The sequence below is a fragment of the Rutilus rutilus genome (assembly GCF_951802725.1).
Source record: "Rutilus rutilus genome assembly, chromosome: 20".
Taxonomy (NCBI): domain Eukaryota; kingdom Metazoa; phylum Chordata; class Actinopteri; order Cypriniformes; family Leuciscidae; genus Rutilus; species Rutilus rutilus.
Genome location: NC_140225.1, coordinates 451,858 through 470,000, shown reverse-complemented (window position 1 = coordinate 470,000; position 18,143 = coordinate 451,858). Strand labels below are relative to the sequence as shown.

General features: G+C 48.3%; 2 protein-coding genes across 3 annotated transcripts in view; both read right to left on the bottom strand.

Moving 5' to 3' along the window:
• Positions 1-968, bottom strand: part of srfb (serum response factor b) — a 33,022-nt gene extending 32,054 nt beyond the window's left edge. For both annotated transcript variants that reach the window (XM_084392316.1, XM_084392315.1), the window contains exon 1: positions 266-968. In XM_084392316.1, coding sequence (XP_084248442.1) covers positions 266-817 — 552 coding nt within the window. In that variant the 5' untranslated portion in view covers positions 818-968. The remainder of the gene's footprint in view (positions 1-265) is intronic.
• Positions 969-1,941: 973 nt separating this feature from the next.
• The window catches only part of ptk7b (protein tyrosine kinase 7b), a 96,376-nt gene continuing 80,174 nt past the window's right edge, over positions 1,942-18,143 (bottom strand). Inside the window, exons 13-20 of the mRNA XM_084391578.1 lie at positions 16,646-16,773; positions 15,573-15,770; positions 12,864-12,998; positions 12,548-12,774; positions 12,350-12,430; positions 12,107-12,258; positions 10,510-10,688; positions 1,942-4,760 (exon numbers count right to left, since the gene is read on the bottom strand). Of these exons, the coding sequence (XP_084247704.1) occupies positions 4,600-4,760; positions 10,510-10,688; positions 12,107-12,258; positions 12,350-12,430; positions 12,548-12,774; positions 12,864-12,998; positions 15,573-15,770; positions 16,646-16,773 (1,261 nt within the window). The 3' untranslated portion in view covers positions 1,942-4,599. The remainder of the gene's footprint in view (positions 4,761-10,509; positions 10,689-12,106; positions 12,259-12,349; positions 12,431-12,547; positions 12,775-12,863; positions 12,999-15,572; positions 15,771-16,645; positions 16,774-18,143) is intronic.

The window sequence follows — 18,143 nt, the reverse complement described above, 5'->3', positions numbered from 1 at the left end:
AGCAGAGATTAGGCTTTACAGCAGATCTAGAATAAAGTTATTGTCCAGATAAAGTTAGTTCAAGAACACTAGCAGGACTCGAACCCACAACCCTTCCGTTTCCAGCCCTGACAGTTTCATGATCTTTCCACTGACGGTTCGACCAGTTTAACACACTCATGTCTGGCTGACAACAGAATACTCCTATTATATAGAAAAATAACAAGCATTCTCTGAATAATAACCTTGGATGTAATTTTAATGATGTTCTTATAAAGTTTCCCACCTTCTTCATGATGCCCGTCTTCCTCTTGCTGAAGGTGGTGTACCTCCGCAGTTTGTTGTCTATAAACTCCATCTTTATCTTGACTCTGCCTCGGGTCTTCTTGCCCGGTTTGGCTCCGGCCACTCCACCGGCGAGCACCCCGAACCCCGGCGAGGGCAAGCCGGCCTCCCGCGCCTCCATCACGGCCTCCATCTCGGCTCTCTCCCGCTTGACTCCGGATCCCCTCCGGCCGTCCGTGACTGACCCCACGGGCTCGTCCTCATCGCCCGAGTCGGAGTCCGCGTCCGAGCCGCTGCACAAACCCTGTTTATCCGGGTCGAATCTCAAACCTCCCACCATCCCTGCGGCTTGTAGTGGCCCGAGTCCGGTAGCGATCCCCGGTCGTACGCCGCCTCGCTGGGCTCCGGTTCCCCCGAGCATCCCTACCGGAGAGGAGCGGACGAGCCCGGTCCGAACCCCAGCTCCGATCACCACCGCGCCGTGTCCCGAGCTCTTCCCCGCCGCTGCCCCGGTTCCACTCAGAGCCGCTCCGGTCTGACTGGATAACATCATATAACCGGAGAGAACGATCCGTTTAACGGCAGCGGAGCGCTTGAGCGACGGTTAGTGTGAGAGTGAGTCGCTCATACAAACTGCGCGAAACTTTGAAAAGTGATGCTGAACCTGAGCACCCTCTCCCCGCTTCACTCCCTCTCTCTCTCCCGCTTCACCTGGAACTCCACGCGTTCTCTAAAAGGAAAACCAGACCTCCGCGATTACTCCGCCGCGTCATCTAGTCCCCTGTTTAAACGCGTGGAATCATCGATCATTTCCACGTAGATATTTTCCGCTGCTTTAACTCATCATCTGAACACTGACAGCTGTCAATCATCACACTGAGGGCGTTCATAAAGCACTTATTGTGCGCAGACGCGGAGTGATCTGCACAAGCCCGAACTACTTGCATCCATATAAAGAGGTACGCTGTTTCCTTTTTTGGAGTTCTCGCTCCTTATATGGCGAGTAATAGTCAAGGCCAGCGATTGGCTCGTGCGGGGACGGCCTGGAGCGCGGTTGGTTAAAGCGTTATGTAATTTGCATAAATGCCAAAAGGGTTGCGCTCGCTGCAAACGTCACAGTAGAGGGCGGAGCATCTGCTGAATTATTCTATGAATAGATGCAGGTTAGTAACGTTATCAAAGTTATTTTAGTCAGATATCTCTGTGTGCTAAATCACTGATATAAGGGGAAATCACACATAGAAGACCAAACCTGCACAGTTAATCATATTAATAGCAAATATTGCTCTATTTCTCAGTAATCTCACAGATGGAGCAGCAGCAGAATAACTACACACACACAAACACGATCACACACACAAACAAACCAAACAATAATGTAATTGCACTGCAACAAGGATTTATGGCACTACAGCATCAGTGGTTCCCATAGAAACGCTTATAGAAGCCTTAGATGTACCGAGAGGAGAATATTTCTAAAATACTTGAATTAAATGTTTAATGTCTGTGTGTTCTTCATCGGCAGGACTGATCTAAAGGACGAAATCAAGAGTTCAACAACATTTCAATCATAAACACATATCTTATATATATACACAAGTTTGTAATGTTTGGTATTTTGTATACGTTTTTATGTTATTTCTTCATAAACACAGAACTGAGTTTCATCATGAGAGTTTGAGAAGCTTTATTGTGAAATGTGAACATGAACTGTTTTCACAGACATCTAGAATAAAGTTCAGCTTGTGTGTGGAGGCCCATTTCAGTCACAGAAATCATGCTTTTGTGAATCATAATTATGGCATAAAGTCAAACTGATGACATTTCTGCAGAACCGCTTTAGAGATGAAATAAACTCATTTGATAATTGATGATCTTCAGCTGAACTACAGACCAAAAGCATCACTTCCCTGTTACCGCTGTAAAGATGCCCTGAAACACCTGGACTGTATACAGCGCTGTAGAAGTAAAGCTGACTCGACAGAAAGTCAACATTTCTACTTTTTATTTCATAATAATGATGTACTTTATGTGTCAGAGATGTGCCTCTACACAGATCAGTGATAGTTCATACGCACACGCATCATTTCCAGGAACTCAACATGTGTCAGTCCAACAACATCTTTAAAATGAAAAAATAAGCAGCAAACATGGAGAGACGGACACACACACACAGACACACACACAGACACACACACAGACACACACACACACACACACACACACACACACACACACACACACTCTCTATCTCTCTCACACACACACACTCTATCTCTCTCTCTCTCTCTCACACACACACACACACACACACACACACACACAGCGCCCTCTGTTGTCCTTTAACAGATATGAACTCATAGTTAGTGATGATGGGTTATTAGTGTGTAAGATGTGTTGATCATCAGTATCATCAGGATTCTATGATTGCGGTTGAAACACTACAGTGTGTGTGTGTGTCTGATAATCATCAGTGTTACCATCTGATATAATAACCGCATCATCTGACCAATCCCACATGGAGAAGAGGAGCAGATCCGTGATTGTGGAGCACACACACACACACACACACACACACACACATAGAAAAACAGGTACACACACACTCACACAGACAGACAGACACACACACACTCACACACACACACACACACACACACAGCGAGAGTTAAACACTGAGTGTTTAATGAGCAGCATTACATCACTGTGAGCTTCACTGAGCAGAACGTGTGTGTGTGTGTGTGTGTGTGTGTGTGACCACAATAATGACTCGCAGAGACGAAAACAACAATCATACAAATACATATGAAACGATTATATAAAAGCAGTTCTTAAAAAAACAAGCATTGACGGCATTACAAAAGACAAAAAAAAACAGGGAAATAAGTCCTTCATGTTCGAGGCACTTTATCAGAGAGTCGTTTCTGTTCATGATGGAGTTCCTGCAGCGGACGGGGAACACACACCCTGACCCACAGGAGACTAACTATAACATCTGCTGTTATGAAGACTGGCTTTCAGAACGCTTTCTAATCCACGGACAATCCTGCAGGAACAGGAACAACGCGCTCATGACTTCTCCAGTCTGCTGTGAATGCAGATTCATGGGTTTTAAATTACATGATCAAATATGTCAGAGCTTGGCATAACTAGCAAAATATAGATTTGCTATATTAATTCCCATGACTTTTCCAGGTCTTAGAAATCAAACTGGGATTCTCACCCGAACTGTGAGACTCCCGCGTCTTCAAACACAAAACATATCTGGAGTTTTAGATGTTTTAGTTATGGAAGCTTGTTTCCGCCACAGAGTAAAAAATAAAAAGGTAATTTCGATTATCTCACAATTGTGAGTTATAAGTCAGAATTGTGACATTTTCTCAGAATTGCATGTTTATATCTCGCAATTCTGACTTTATAACACGCAATTGTGAGATAAAAAAATCGAAATGACCTTTTTTATTTTAAACAAGCTTCCATACTTCTCTGACCGTAATGCTCGTGTGCTGTGCTTCACCTGAGGCCCTCTAGTGGACACGAGCAGAACCGCGGATCTCCCTCACTCCTGAAGCGCCGGCTCCCAGTATAACCCACAACAATCACAGGGACTGACAGTGAACTGGGAATAAAGACTAAACTGTGATTAATCATGGCTTAATCTGAGGCATTGCATATTAATTTATTACAATAACACAGTCACTTGTGAGCACCTCAAAGAAACATAAAGATTATATCATCGTAACGAACAGTCTCTGTTTCACCGCACAAACGTCCATCATCACCGCAGACGATCTTCCTCCTCAGTGTTTCTGTCCTCCAGAGAGACATTCTCAACTCAAGACACTGGAGAAGAACATCAATCACTGAAGATATTAAGTCCTGCTTTCTGAAGAATGCACGTGTTTATGCTTAAAACAAGAACTAATATTACAACAAAAGTACTAAAAATAATAAAAAAGAACAAAAACACTGAGGAAGAACATCATGTTTTGCAGTGTGTGTATTATATTTGTTAATGTTTTTATAGCTTTGTATTTCCGTCATCATCCCGTGGAAACTCTCACACACACACACACACACTGATCACTGCTGATTCCTCCTTCTGCGTCTGTGGCCTGATGGAGCTGTGATTGTCTAGAGGTCAGAGGTCAAAGTTCACCCTGACATGAAGCTCTTCTGGCGTCCCTGAGGAAAGAGGCTTCGACCGAACGACAGATGATGTGTGTGTTTAAGGCGGGTGAAGGCCTGATCCTGAGCGTGTGTGTGTGCCTGCAGATCCTGAGCGCGTCTGAAGCGTGTGTGTGTGTGTGTGTGTGACTGCAGTGATGCGATGCGCTAGACTTTAGCGTCTGCAGGAACACGGGCCAGAGTCTGAGCGATCTCGCTGAAGGAGGGTCGATCTTTAGGACTGGACGCCCAGCAGCGCATCATCAAACTGCAGACGTGAGCAGGACAACCTTCTGGAGGAGACAGGGTCACATGACCAGCCTGCAGAGCTGAGACACACACACACACACACACACACACACACACACACACACACACATGAGACTCGCTCTCCCCGTGAGAGATAATCACAGTTAAGACCTGCACAAATACTGTCTTTACAAACTCAAAATAAATACTTTAATAAACAGGATACAAGATTAAAACACTAAAGGCATGTTTAATATATATATATATACAGTATCTCACAAAAGTGAGTACACCCCTCACACTTCAGCAAACATTTTGGTATATCTACTCAAGGGACGATCCTATAGAAATGAAACTTGGATATGTTTTAGAGTTGTGAATGTGCTGCTTGAACATACAGCCATTACTGTCAAAATAGCTGCCAACAGAAGTGAGTACACCCTAACTCAGGGGTCAGCAAGTAACTTTGGCCACGGGCCAATATTTATTTTAGCCAGTAGATGGCGGGCCAGCTACACAGAGTAGGCCTAGTAGCCTATAACAATTGTAAATGCTATACAAAAACTGTGTTCGTGTCAATATAAATATTATTTTAACATTGTACTGTCAGCAGAGAAAAAAATGTCACAGACAAAATTAATGAAATATAAATAACATAAATAGGGCAAAGCCTACCACTCAAATTTCTAAGCAACATAAACGAAAACCATATTGCCCTACTGACAAATGAAGAAGGCTATTTTCTGCCAAACTATTTCAAACATCCTTGCAAAAAAAGAATGTTGTAGACTGACAATGGCTTCAGTGCCAAACAGCTCCTCAGAGCAGGTGTACAGGCGGCCAGAAACAGCTCCTCAGAGCAGGTGTACAGGCGGCCAGAAACAGCTCCTCAGAGCAGGTGTACAGGCGGCCAGAAACAGCTCCTCAGAGCAGGTGTACAGGCGGCCAGAAACAGCTCCTCAGAGCAGGTGTACAGGCGGTCAGAAACAGCTCCTCAGAGCAGGTGTACAGGCGGCCAGAAACAGCTCCTCAGAGCAGGTGTACAGGCGGTCAGAAACAGCTCCTCAGAGCAGGTGTACAGGCGGTCAGAAACAGCTCCTCAGAGCAGGTGTACAGGCGGTCAGAAACAGCTCCTCAGAGCAGGTGTACAGGCGGCCAGAAACAGCTCCACAGGTGTACAGGCGGTCAGAAACAGCTCCTCAGAGCAGGTGTACAGGCGGCCAGAAACAGCTCCACAGGTGTACAGGCGGTCAGAAACAGCTCCTCAGAGCAGGTGTACAGGCGGCCAGAAACAGCTCCACAGGTGTACAGGCGGTCAGAAACAGCTCCTCAGAGCAGGTGTACAGGCGGTCAGAAACAGCTCCTCAGAGCAGGTGTACAGGCGGTCAGAAACAGCTCCTCAGAGCAGGTGTACAGGCGGCCAGAAACAGCTCCACAGGTGTACAGGCGGTCAGAAACAGCTCCTCAGAGCAGGTGTACAGGCGGTCAGAAACAGCTCCTCAGAGAAGGTGTACAGGCGGCCAGAAACAGCTCCTAAGAGCAGGTGTACAGGCGGTCAGAAACAGCTCCTCAGAGCAGGTGTACAGGCGGCCAGAAACAGCTCCTCAGAGCAGGTGTACAGGCGGTCAGAAACAGCTCCTCAGAGCAGGTGTACAGGCGGTCAGAAACAGCTCCTCAGAGCAGGTGTACAGGCGGTCAGAAACAGCTCCTCAGAGCAGGTGTACAGGCGGTCAGAAACCGCTCCTCAGAGCAGGTGTACAGGCGGTCAGAAACAGCTCCTCAGAGCAGGTGTACAGGCGGTCAGAAACAGCTCCTCAGAGCAGGTGTACAGGCAGTCAGAAACAGCTCCTCAGAGAAGGTGTACAGGCGGCCAGAAACAGCTCCTCAGAGAAGGTGTACAGGTGGTCAGAAACAGCTCCTCAGAGCAGGTGTACAGGCGGTCAGAAACAGCTCCTCAGAGCAGGTGTACAGGCGGTCAGAAACAGCTCCTCAGAGAAGGTGTACAGGCGGTCAGAAACAGCTCCTCAGAGCAGGTGTACAGGCGGTCAGAAACAGCTCCTCAGAGCAGGTGTACAGGCGGTCAGAAACAGCTCCTCAGAGCAGGTGTACAGGCGGTCAGAAACAGCTCCTCAGAGAAGGTGTACAGGCGGCCAGAAACAGCTCCTCAGAGAAGGTGTACAGGTGGTCAGAAACAGCTCCTCAGAGCAGGTGTACAGGCGGTCAGAAACAGCTCCTCAGAGCAGGTGTACAGGCGGTCAGAAACAGCTCCTCAGAGCAGGTGTACAGGCGGTCAGAAACAGCTCCTCAGAGCAGGTGTACAGGCGGTCAGAAACAGCTCCTCAGAGCAGGTGTACAGGCGGTCAGAAACAGCTCCTCAGAGCAGGTGTACAGGCGGTCAGAAACAGCTCCTCAGAGCAGGTGTACAGGCGGCCAGAAACAGCTCCTCAGAGCTAGGTTTACAGGCGGCCAGAAACAGCTCCACTGGTGTACAGGCAGTCAGAAACAGCTCCACAGGTGTACAGGCGGTCAGAAACAGCTCCACAGGTGTACAGGCGGTCAGAAACAGCTCCTCAGAGCAGGTGTACAGGCGGCCAGAAACAGCTCCACTGGTGTACAGGCAGCCAGAAACAGCTCCACTGGTGTACAGGCGGTCAGAAACAGCTCCTCAGAGCAGGTGTACAGGCGGTCAGAAACAGCTCCTCAGAGCAGGTGTACAGGCGTTCAGAAACAGCTCCACAGGTGTACAGGCGGTCAGAAACAGCTCCTCAGAGAAGGTGTACAGGCGGTCAGAAACAGCTCCTCAGAGCAGGTGTACAGGCGGTCAGAAACAGCTCCTCAGAGAAGGTGTACAGGCGTTCAGAAACAGCTCCACAGGTGTACAGGCGGTCAGAAACAGCTCCACAGGTGTACAGGCGGTCAGAAACAGCTCCTCAGAGAAGGTGTACAGGCGGTCAGAAACAGCTCCACTGGTGTACAGGCGGTCAGAAACAGCTCCTCAGAGAAGGTGTACAGGCGGTCAGAAACAGCTCCTCAGAGCAGGTGTACAGGCGGTCAGAAACAGCTCCTCAGAGAAGGTGTACAGGCGTTCAGAAACAGCTCCACAGGTGTACAGGCGGTCAGAAACAGCTCCACAGGTGTACAGGCGGTCAGAAACAGCTCCTCAGAGCTAGGTTTACAGGCGGCCAGAAACAGCTCCACTGGTGTACAGGCGGCCAGAAACAGCTCCACTGGTGTACAGGCGGTCAGAAACAGCTCCTCAGAGCAGGTGTACAGGCGGTCAGAAACAGCTCCACTGGTGTACAGGCGGCCAGAAACAGCTCCACAGGTGTACAGGCGGCCAGAAACAGCTCCACTGGTGTACAGGCGGCCAGAAACAGCTCCACAGGTGTACAGGCGGCCAGAAACAGCTCCACTGGTGTACAGGCGGTCAGAAACAGCTCCACTGGTGTACAGGCGGTCAGAAACAGCTCCTCAGAGCAGGTGTACAGGCGGTCAGAAACAGCTCCTCAGAGAAGGTGTACAGGCGTTCAGAAACAGCTCCACAGGTGTACAGGCGGTCAGAAACAGCTCCACAGGTGTACAGGCGGTCAGAAACAGCTCCTCAGAGCTAGGTTTACAGGCGGCCAGAAACAGCTCCACTGGTGTACAGGCGGCCAGAAACAGCTCCACTGGTGTACAGGCGGTCAGAAACAGCTCCTCAGAGCAGGTGTACAGGCGGCCAGAAACAGCTCCACTGGTGTACAGGCGGCCAGAAACAGCTCCACAGGTGTACAGGCGGCCAGAAACAGCTCCACTGGTGTACAGGCGGTCAGAAACAGCTCCTCAGAGCAGGTGTACAGGCGGCCAGAAACAGCTCCACAGGTGTACAGGCGGTCAGAAACAGCTCCTCAGAGCAGGTGTACAGGCGGTCAGAAACAGCTCCTCAGAGAAGGTGTACAGGCGGTCAGAAACAGCTCCTCAGAGAAGGTGTACAGGCGGTCAGAAACAGCTCCTCAGAGAAGGTGTACAGGCGTTCAGAAACAGCTCCACAGGTGTACAGGCGGTCAGAAACAGCTCCACAGGTGTACAGGCGGTCAGAAACAGCTCCTCAGAGAAGGTGTACAGGCGTTCAGAAACAGCTCCACAGGTGTACAGGCGGTCAGAAACAGCTCCACAGGTGTACAGGCGGTCAGAAACAGCTCCTCAGAGCAGGTGTACAGGCGGTCAGAAACAGCTCCTCAGAGCAGGTGTACAGGCGGTCAGAAACAGCTCCACAGGTGTACAGGCGGTCAGAAACAGCTCCTCAGAGAAGGTGTACAGGCGTTCAGAAACAGCTCCACAGGTGTACAGGCGGTCAGAAACAGCTCCACAGGTGTACAGGCGGTCAGAAACAGCTCCACAGGTGTACAGGCGGTCAGAAACAGCTCCTCAGAGCTAGGTTTACAGGCGGCCAGAAACAGCTCCACAGGTGTACAGGCGTTCAGAAACAGCTCCACAGGTGTACAGGCGGTCAGAAACAGCTCCTCAGAGCAGGTGTACAGGCGGTCAGAAACAGCTCCTCAGAGCTAGGTTTACAGGCGGCCAGAAACAGCTCCACAGGTGTACAGGCGTTCAGAAACAGCTCCACAGGTGTACAGGCGGTCAGAAACAGCTCCTCAGAGCAGGTGTACAGGCGTTCAGAAACAGCTCCTCAGAGCAGGTGTACAGGCGGTCAGAAACAGCTCCTCAGAGCAGGTGTACAGGCGGTCAGAAACAGCTCCTCAGAGCTAGGTTTACAGGCGGCCAGAAACAGCTCCACTGGTGTACAGGCAGTCAGAAACAGCTCCACAGGTGTACAGGCGGTCAGAAACAGCTCCTCAGAGCAGGTGTACAGGCGGCCAGAAACAGCTCCACAGGTGTACAGGCGTTCAGAAACAGCTCCACAGGTGTACAGGCGGTCAGAAACAGCTCCACAGGTGTACAGGCGGTCAGAAACAGCTCCTCAGAGCTAGGTTTACAGGCGGCCAGAAACAGCTCCACAGGTGTACAGGCGGTCAGAAACAGCTCCTCAGAGCAGCTCCACAGGTGTACAGGAGCAGGTGTTACAAGCAGGTGTACACCGTCCGCTCCGTCCAAAGTACACCAGAGTTCCGACCGCTACCGTCTTTATACTTTAAAGTGTAATCCCGCGCCGCCTGATTCCTTATGGGCGTTTCACACAGTATGCGGCGGTGAAATCGCCGCGCGGCTTCGGCTTTTCTCAAGCAGTGGAAGAGTTTTGTGCAGCATTTAGTGCAAATATTTTTTATCAGGTAATACATATTATTTATCAGTGTGTTATACCCGATTAAATAATAATGAAAAAAAGTTCAAAAGTAAATGAATGAGACTTACAGGAGAGCATGATTGCTATTCACACCCTTATTAAAATGGTTGTAGTACTTGATCTGTTTAAAATGATTTCATTGGTATATGTCTGCTAAGGTGTTAAATTAAAATTCAAAATTTAAATTTGTCTAAACCCGTTATTATTATTTTTTATTTTTGATCTGAGCGCACAATCAGAAAATCGGAAAACGAGTCGTTATTCGTTTTTTTTCATTTTAGTTCAGGAAATAAAAAATTTTGTTTTAATTTGAAAAAACGATTGAACGAATGATACACGGACCTATATGTAAACCGTTATTGTAAAAAAAAAATAGGCTGATAAAAAAAAATCTGCCGCAGGCCACCTGTTGCCGACCCCTGCCCTAACTGAACATGTCAAAACTTTTTGACGTCTGTGGTCATGTGACATCTGTTGTCATGTGACGTCAGTGGTCATGTGACGTCGGTGGTCATGTGACGTCGGTGGTCATGTGATGTGCTCACCTTCGAGCAGCTGCTGATGATCGAGCTGATGGTACGGCATCTCTCCGAGACTGAACACTTCCCACATGAGCACAGCGAACGCCCACACGTCCGACTTACTGGAGAACTCACTGTCAAACACTGCCTCAGCCGGGAGCCAGCGCAGGGGAAGCCAGGCCTGCTTGTAGAGGTGGTACTCGCTGCACACACACACACACACACACACGTTTACTTAGCTATTTAAATGGAGACATTCCATATACGTAATGGTTTTTATACTGTAGAAACTGTATATTCTGTCTCCTTACACAAACCCGACCCCTAAACCTCCCCATCACACACACACACACACACACACACACACAGCTGTGACTGACTGACTTTCAACACTAGATGGCGCTCTTCATGCATGTAAAGACTGATGCCCAGAAGCTCTGCACCAGATCTCACAGGCAGAAGCACCTCAAGTTTTCCTATTATACTATTTTAAAGGCTAATTACTCTGTCTCACGGGCCTCCTGCAGGTCCACATGCATCCACGGTCAAAAAACACTAAAGTTTGGATGTTGGATAATATATTGGAAAATATGTAGATGTGTGTGTGGAATATGATTGTTTTTATTGTTTTTAATGCATGTTTTGTGTGTGTGATGTAATGCCACTGCTCTAATATAATTGCCCTTCGTGGGATTAATAAAGTGGTTAACTAAACTTATATCCACTTCAGCATCAGCTCTTTTCTCTCAGGTCTACATTAATCTGGAGACCGTTTTCGTTTGAAAATGCTCTCCGTCTACATTAGCGTTTCTCATCCACACTGTTCTCGTGTTTCACCGCAGGACAGCCAACCTGTCATCTGTGCAGGACTGGGACATGAGTGTGTGAACTAACGTTTTAGCAACAGTGTGAAAGTGAATATAACAGGCACAACACCGCTATAAACATCAATATCTATGTGTTCAATAAACTTACATCGTTTTTAAATACCTCCATTTTGACAGGCAACACTACACCGAGAACTGTGTTTTCAAAAAGCTTAGTTTTCTCTGCCAAAAACGCGCCTCAGTGTGTGGAAGGCCAAAGCGGAGAGGAAAGATGCGCTTTCAGACTATACGTATTAGTGTGGACGAGACCTCAGTGTCTGAAACGCTTCCATCAAGGATTCAGTCTCTCTAAGCCCCGCCTCTCTGAGAGCTGCTCTGCTGTGATTGGTCAGAAAGCAAACGCTCATTATCATATCTGAATCTCAGCTCTTGATCACAGTGATACGAACCGTGACGATGGCGTGGGTTTCACCGTATCGATCTCAGAAAACAGCGTCTTCTCGACATGAACCAAACTCTTCCAGTCTCAGATACACTAGTGTTTGAGGGCGGAGCTAAGAGACGCTGATCAGCCAATCAAAACCAGAGGCGGACATTATGCAAATGAGTTACAAACCTGGGCAGGATCAGCAGGAAGTGAGACTGAATTACTGACGACTCGTTTCAGTTCAGAATCGCTTCTTTCTTTTTTCTTTCAATCACAATAACTTTGATCTTTGAAACATTGCAGATCGTTCACATCCATAAACAGCTTTATTACAGCCTGCAGAGAGGAGTGATGATGTCAGCTGTACCTGCTATACACGTCTCTGCAGAGAGCGAGCGAGGACACTTTGACGAGTCTCTGTCCGCTGATCAGACAGTTTCTGGCCGCCAGGTCTTTATGCACGAAACGCTGGTTTGATAAATGCTGCATCCCATCAGCCACCTGGGCACAGATGGAGAGCTGCACAGAGCAGTCACATGATCAACACCGAGTCACATGACTTATTAAACACACTGAAAGAGTGAGTCTGAATGAGGTTATGGGAACGTACTTTAGTTTTCGTGCTGATGGGATGAGGCTTGAGCTTCCCATCGCTGCTGTTTGATATCCTGAGGAACTGCTTGAGATCACCCTGAAAAACAAGAGCTCATCAGTGAGTGTGTGTGTGTGTGTGTGTGTGTGTGTGTGTGTGTGTGTGTGTGAATGTGTGAGTGTGTGTGTGTGTGTGTCTGTGTGTGTGTGGCTGTACCAGATCCACGTATTCCAGGATCATGTATTGCGGGTGAGCTTCTCTGCAGACTCCCAGCAGCCTCACGATGTGTGTGTGTGTGAGTTTGCTGAACATCTGCATCTCTCGTCTGAACTCGGACTCCTGATCTCGACTCTGTAAACTCTTCACCAACACCAGCGTCTCGTCCTCAGACTCCTCTATAGCCCTCGCTTTAGCCAGAAACACCTCGCCAAACACGCCGCGCCCTGCACACACACACACACACACACACACACTCATATCTGACACTCGGCATCAGAACACACTGTGCCAGACGAAAACACAGTAGAGTTACCCAGTTTGGTGATGGTCTGCAGGTGCGCTCTGGGAAAGTGCAGTTTGTCAGTGTTTGCTGAAGGTCTCATGGTGGTTAAAGCCACTTCTTCCTGGACCTCCGCCGTCCTGTGGCCGTTCATCTGAAGAGCGCCACCTACGGGACAACACACACACACACACACACACTTCAGATGCTCGTCTGCTCTGGTTCATCTTTAAGTAACAGATCTCTGTGTGAACTAGAGGTCAGATGTTGATGAAATGATGCTCATGTAAAGCTGAATTAAACAAGCTCTTATTTTAAACAGAATGCATTTAAACATCGTTAAATAACACGTGAAAACTAATGTGTAACATTATCATCATTATCATTATAACATTATGTGCTAACAGGGAACGTTCTGTCAAAGTTATGAACAAACGTTCTTCCATTAACATTAATAGAATGTTCGTTTAAAAAAAATTATCTGGTCTTTAATAGTGTTCTCAAAATGTCAGCACAAAAACACTATTCATACATCGTTCATGTTTTTCTGAAACGTTTTAGTTATTTTTTAAATGTTACTAGTTTCGGAACGTAAACATGATGTTTGAAGAATAATGCAATGGAACTTTCCCTTAACGTTCTGATCGGTCAATCACACATCCAGCGGTGCGATATTCCCAGATAACAGCCGCTGAGAACAGAAACACTGGCTCATCCGGGTCACTGAGGTCACCAGCGCTACACACTCGCTACACACTCGCTATACACTCGCTACACACTCGCTACACACTCGCTATACACTCGCTACACACTCGCTAAACACTCCCTAAACACTCGCTACACACTCGCTACACACTCGCTACACACTCGCTATACACTCGCTACACACTCGCTAAACACTCGCTACACACTCGCTACACACTCGCTATACACTCGCTACACACTCGCTACACACTCGCTATACACTCGCTACACACTCGCTAAACACTCCCTAAACACTCGCTACACACTCGCTACACACTCGCTACACACTCGCTATACACTCGCTACACACTCGCTAAACACTCGCTACACACTCGCTACACACTCGCTATACACTCGCTACACACTCGCTACACACTCGCTATACACTCGCTACACACTCGCTATACACTCGCTACACACTCGCTAAACACTCCCTAAACACTCGCTACACACTCGCTACACACTCGCTACACACTCGCTATACACTCGCTACACACTCGCTAAACACTCGCTACACACTCGCTACACACTCGCTATACACTCGCTACACACTCGCTACACACTCGCTATACACTCGCTACACACTCGCTAAACACTCCCTAAACACTCGCTACACACTCGCTACACACTCGCTACACACTCGCTATACACTCGCTACACACTCGCTAAACACTCGCTACACACTCGCTACACACTCGCTACACACTCGCTATACACTCGCTACACACTCGCTATACACTCGCTACACACTCGCTACACACTCGCTATACACTCGCTACACACTCGCTATACACTCGCTACACACTCGCTACACACTCGCTACACACTCGCTAAACACTCGCTACACACTCGCTACACACTTGCGTCGCTATACACTCGCTACACACTCGCATACACTCGCTACACACTCGCTACACACTCGCTATACACTCGCTACACACTCGCTACACACTCGCTACACACTTGCGTCGCTATACACTCGCTACACACTCGCATACACTCGCTACACACTCGCTACACACTCGCTAAACACTCGCTACACACTCGCTACACACTCGCTAAACACTCGCTACACACTCGCTACACACTCGCTACACACTCGCTATACACTCGCTACACACTCGCTACACACTCGCTATACACTCGCTACTATCTTATTTCACACAAACGCTACTGCCATTTTGTGACTATTGTTTTGTTCACTGTTGGATTATGAGATAAAAACAGGTACGATTTTAAAACAGTTTAATCTGAAATCAATATCTCTGATCTCCATTATTATTTATGTGTTGAAATGCTGTGTAATAAGTGTTATAACTGTATACCGTATCTCTTTAATGTCCGTCTAGTTTGAACTTGCCGCTGAAACTGCTCTCTCCGCGAAGGGAGAGTTTAAAGAGCTAATACATTATTTCTGAGGCGAGCAGGACGAGGCCGTGAGTGATGATGAGCGACGCACCGGTCTCGTATCTCTCACCGAGGAGCGACAGTGAAGGAGGAGAGAGGACCAGGCCTGGACTGTTTTATTAGATGTTTTGTTCATATGTGGCGGCAGTTGTCCGTGAGGGGCTGCCGTCTTTACTTTCTTTTTGTATGAGTTTATTTATTTATTAAAAGTCTTTAAATGCTCGCCGGTTCCCGCCTCCTTCTTCCCATTACAACGAACAATGCTACAATTTAGACACAGATCAATATTTTGTGTCTAATCATTTACTTATGTGGCAAGTAGCCGTGTAAGAGAGAGAGAGTGTGTGTGGATCATATAAGTAAGGGATAATAAACATCCAACCAGTTGTTATCTCAGAATAAACCCCTTCAGGTGTGTATGTGTATGTGTGTTTGTGATCTAAGAATAAATCCCTTCAGGCTGATGAAGACCTGATCCTGATCACCCTGTCGGGTTTATTCTGAGATAACAACCAACTGGATTTACATTATCCCTTACTTATATGATCCACACACACTCTCTCTCTCTCACACACACACACACACACTCACCGTTCAGACACTCCAGCTCGGGCTCCTCTGCGGGGCTCTTCTGCAGGTGCTTGCTCTTGCGTCTCTGTTTGCAGTAGAACATGAGTCCCAGCACAGCGATGATGTAAGCCACGGCCACGGCCACCGACAGCGCGATCGTCTGGAACATCTTGAACTGGCTCTTATCCTCGTCTCCATCGCGCGGGTGCACAGGCTTCTCTGAGGACACCACAGTAAAACACCTTTACCCCGGTACAATCACTGCAGCACACTCAACAGACTCATACATTTAATATTATTAATCAGAACAAATAATTATTCCCGGTGTTTGGTGTTTTAAGCCCCCAACGGCGCCTTCCAGGCAGCGAGGGGATGGGTAGGTTTAAGGTTGAGGGTAGGGTTAGCTGCCTCTAAGGAGCCACTGGGGGCTTAAAACACCATCGAGCATTATTCCCCTAAGTAATAAATGGAGTAGTAGTAGTAATGTGTGTAGCTCAAACTGTAGAGCGTTGGCGCTTGCAACACCAAGGTCATGGGTTCGATTTCCAGGGAAAGCAATAACTGTTAAGAATGTAAATGTGTACCTTGAAATGGAATGTAAGTCGCTTTGAATAAAAGCATCGGCCAAATGTAAATGTAGTGTGTAGTGTACATAATCAGTGTACCTGTAGCTGTAACTGACTGATAAAGAATGTGTCGCCTGGAGCGTTTTCATAAGGTCATCTGATCAGATCCACCAGTTTAAATCAGTTATCCCACTGAGATACTGATCTAAAAATTGTCTAAATAAATCTTAAAGATGATCATCTGATAGGATCTTAGTCACTGGTTCTGATGGCGAGTTTTAGGATAACAGTCATTAGCACTGAACTGCTTTTGACCTGAACTGAATTAATCTGAATAATAACACTATTGTCTTCTGTAGAGCTGCTTTACAGCTCAAATTGAGCTTGTTTCATAATTGATGCATTATGCAACATTAACACTGTTATTTTGCTGTTTATTACTGTGAAGCTGCTTTGAAACAATCTGTACTGCATAAAGCTCTATAGATATAAATGTGAAATTAAGTTAATTAAGTTTGTGTTCCTCACCCACGACGTAAAGCTGCGCTGTCGTGTCTCTGATGTTGCAGGTGTTTCCCGCGATACAGGTGTACATGCCCGTGTCATCAGTGGTGACATCACTAATGACCAGAGAGCCATTGGGCATCTTCTGAAACCTGAGGACAACAGACACACAATCAGCACATGTGAAAGATCATACAGTATCTGATAGACAGATGGGTGCAGTGAGACGGGTGTAGTGAGACGGGTGCAGTGAGACAGGTGCAGTGAGACAGGTGCAGTGAGGCAGGTGCAGTGAGGCGGGTGCAGTGAGACGGGTGCAGTGAGACGGGTGCAGTGAGACGGGTGCAGAGAGACAGGTGCAGTGAGACAGGTGCAGTGAGACGGGTGCAGAGAGACAGGTGCAGTGAGACGGGTGCAGAGAGACCGGTGCAGTTAGACAGGTGCAGTGAGGCCGGTGCAGTGAGACGGGTGCAGTTAGGCAGGTGCAGTGAGACGGGTGCAGAGAGACAGGTGCAGTGAGACGGGTGCAGAGAGACCGGTGCAGTTAGACGGGTGCAGTGAGGCCGGTGCAGTGAGATGGGTGCAGTTAGGCAGGTGCAGTGAGACGGGTGCAGTTAGGCAGGTGCAGTGAGACGGGTGCAGTTAGGCAGGTGCAGTGAGACGGGTGCAGAGAGACAGGTGCAGTGAGACGGGTGCAGAGAGACCGGTGCAGTTAGACGGGTGCAGTGAGGCCGGTGCAGTGAGATGGGTGCAGTTAGGCAGGTGCAGTGAGACGGGTGCAGTTAGGCAGGTGCAGTGAGACGGGTGCAGTTAGGCAGGTGCAGTGAGACGGGTGCAGTGAGACAGGTGCAGTGAGACGGGTGCAGAGAGACCGGTGCAGTTAGACAGGTGCAGTGAGGCTGGTGCAGTGAGACGGGTGCAGTTAGGCAGGTGCAGTGAGACGGGTGCAGTGAGGCAGGTGCAGTGAGGCAGGTGCAGTGAGATGGGTGCAGTGAGACAGGTGCAGTGAGACGGGTGCAGAGAGACAGGTGCAGTGAGACAGGTGCAGTGAGACGGGTGCAGAGAGACCGGTGCAGTTAGACAGGTGCAGTGAGACAGGTGCAGAGAGACCGGTGCAGTTAGACAGGTGCAGTGAGACGGGTGCAGAGAGACAGGTGCAGAGAGACAGGTGCAGTGAGACAGGTGCAGAGAGACAGGTGCAGAGAGACAGGTGCAGTGAGACAGGTGCAGAGAGACAGGTGCAGTGAGATGGGTGCAGTTAGGCAGGTGCAGTGAGGCAGGTGCAGTGAGATGGGTGCAGAGAGACAGGTGCAGTGAGACAGGTGCAGTGAGACGGGTGCAGAGAGACCGGTGCAGTTAGACAGGTGCAGTGAGACAGGTGCAGAGAGACCGGTGCAGTTAGACAGGTGCAGTGAGACGGGCGCAGAGAGACAGGCGCAGAGAGACAGGTGCAGAGAGACAGGTGCAGTGAGACAGGTGCAGAGAGACAGGTGCAGTGAGACGGGTGCAGAGAGACAGGTGC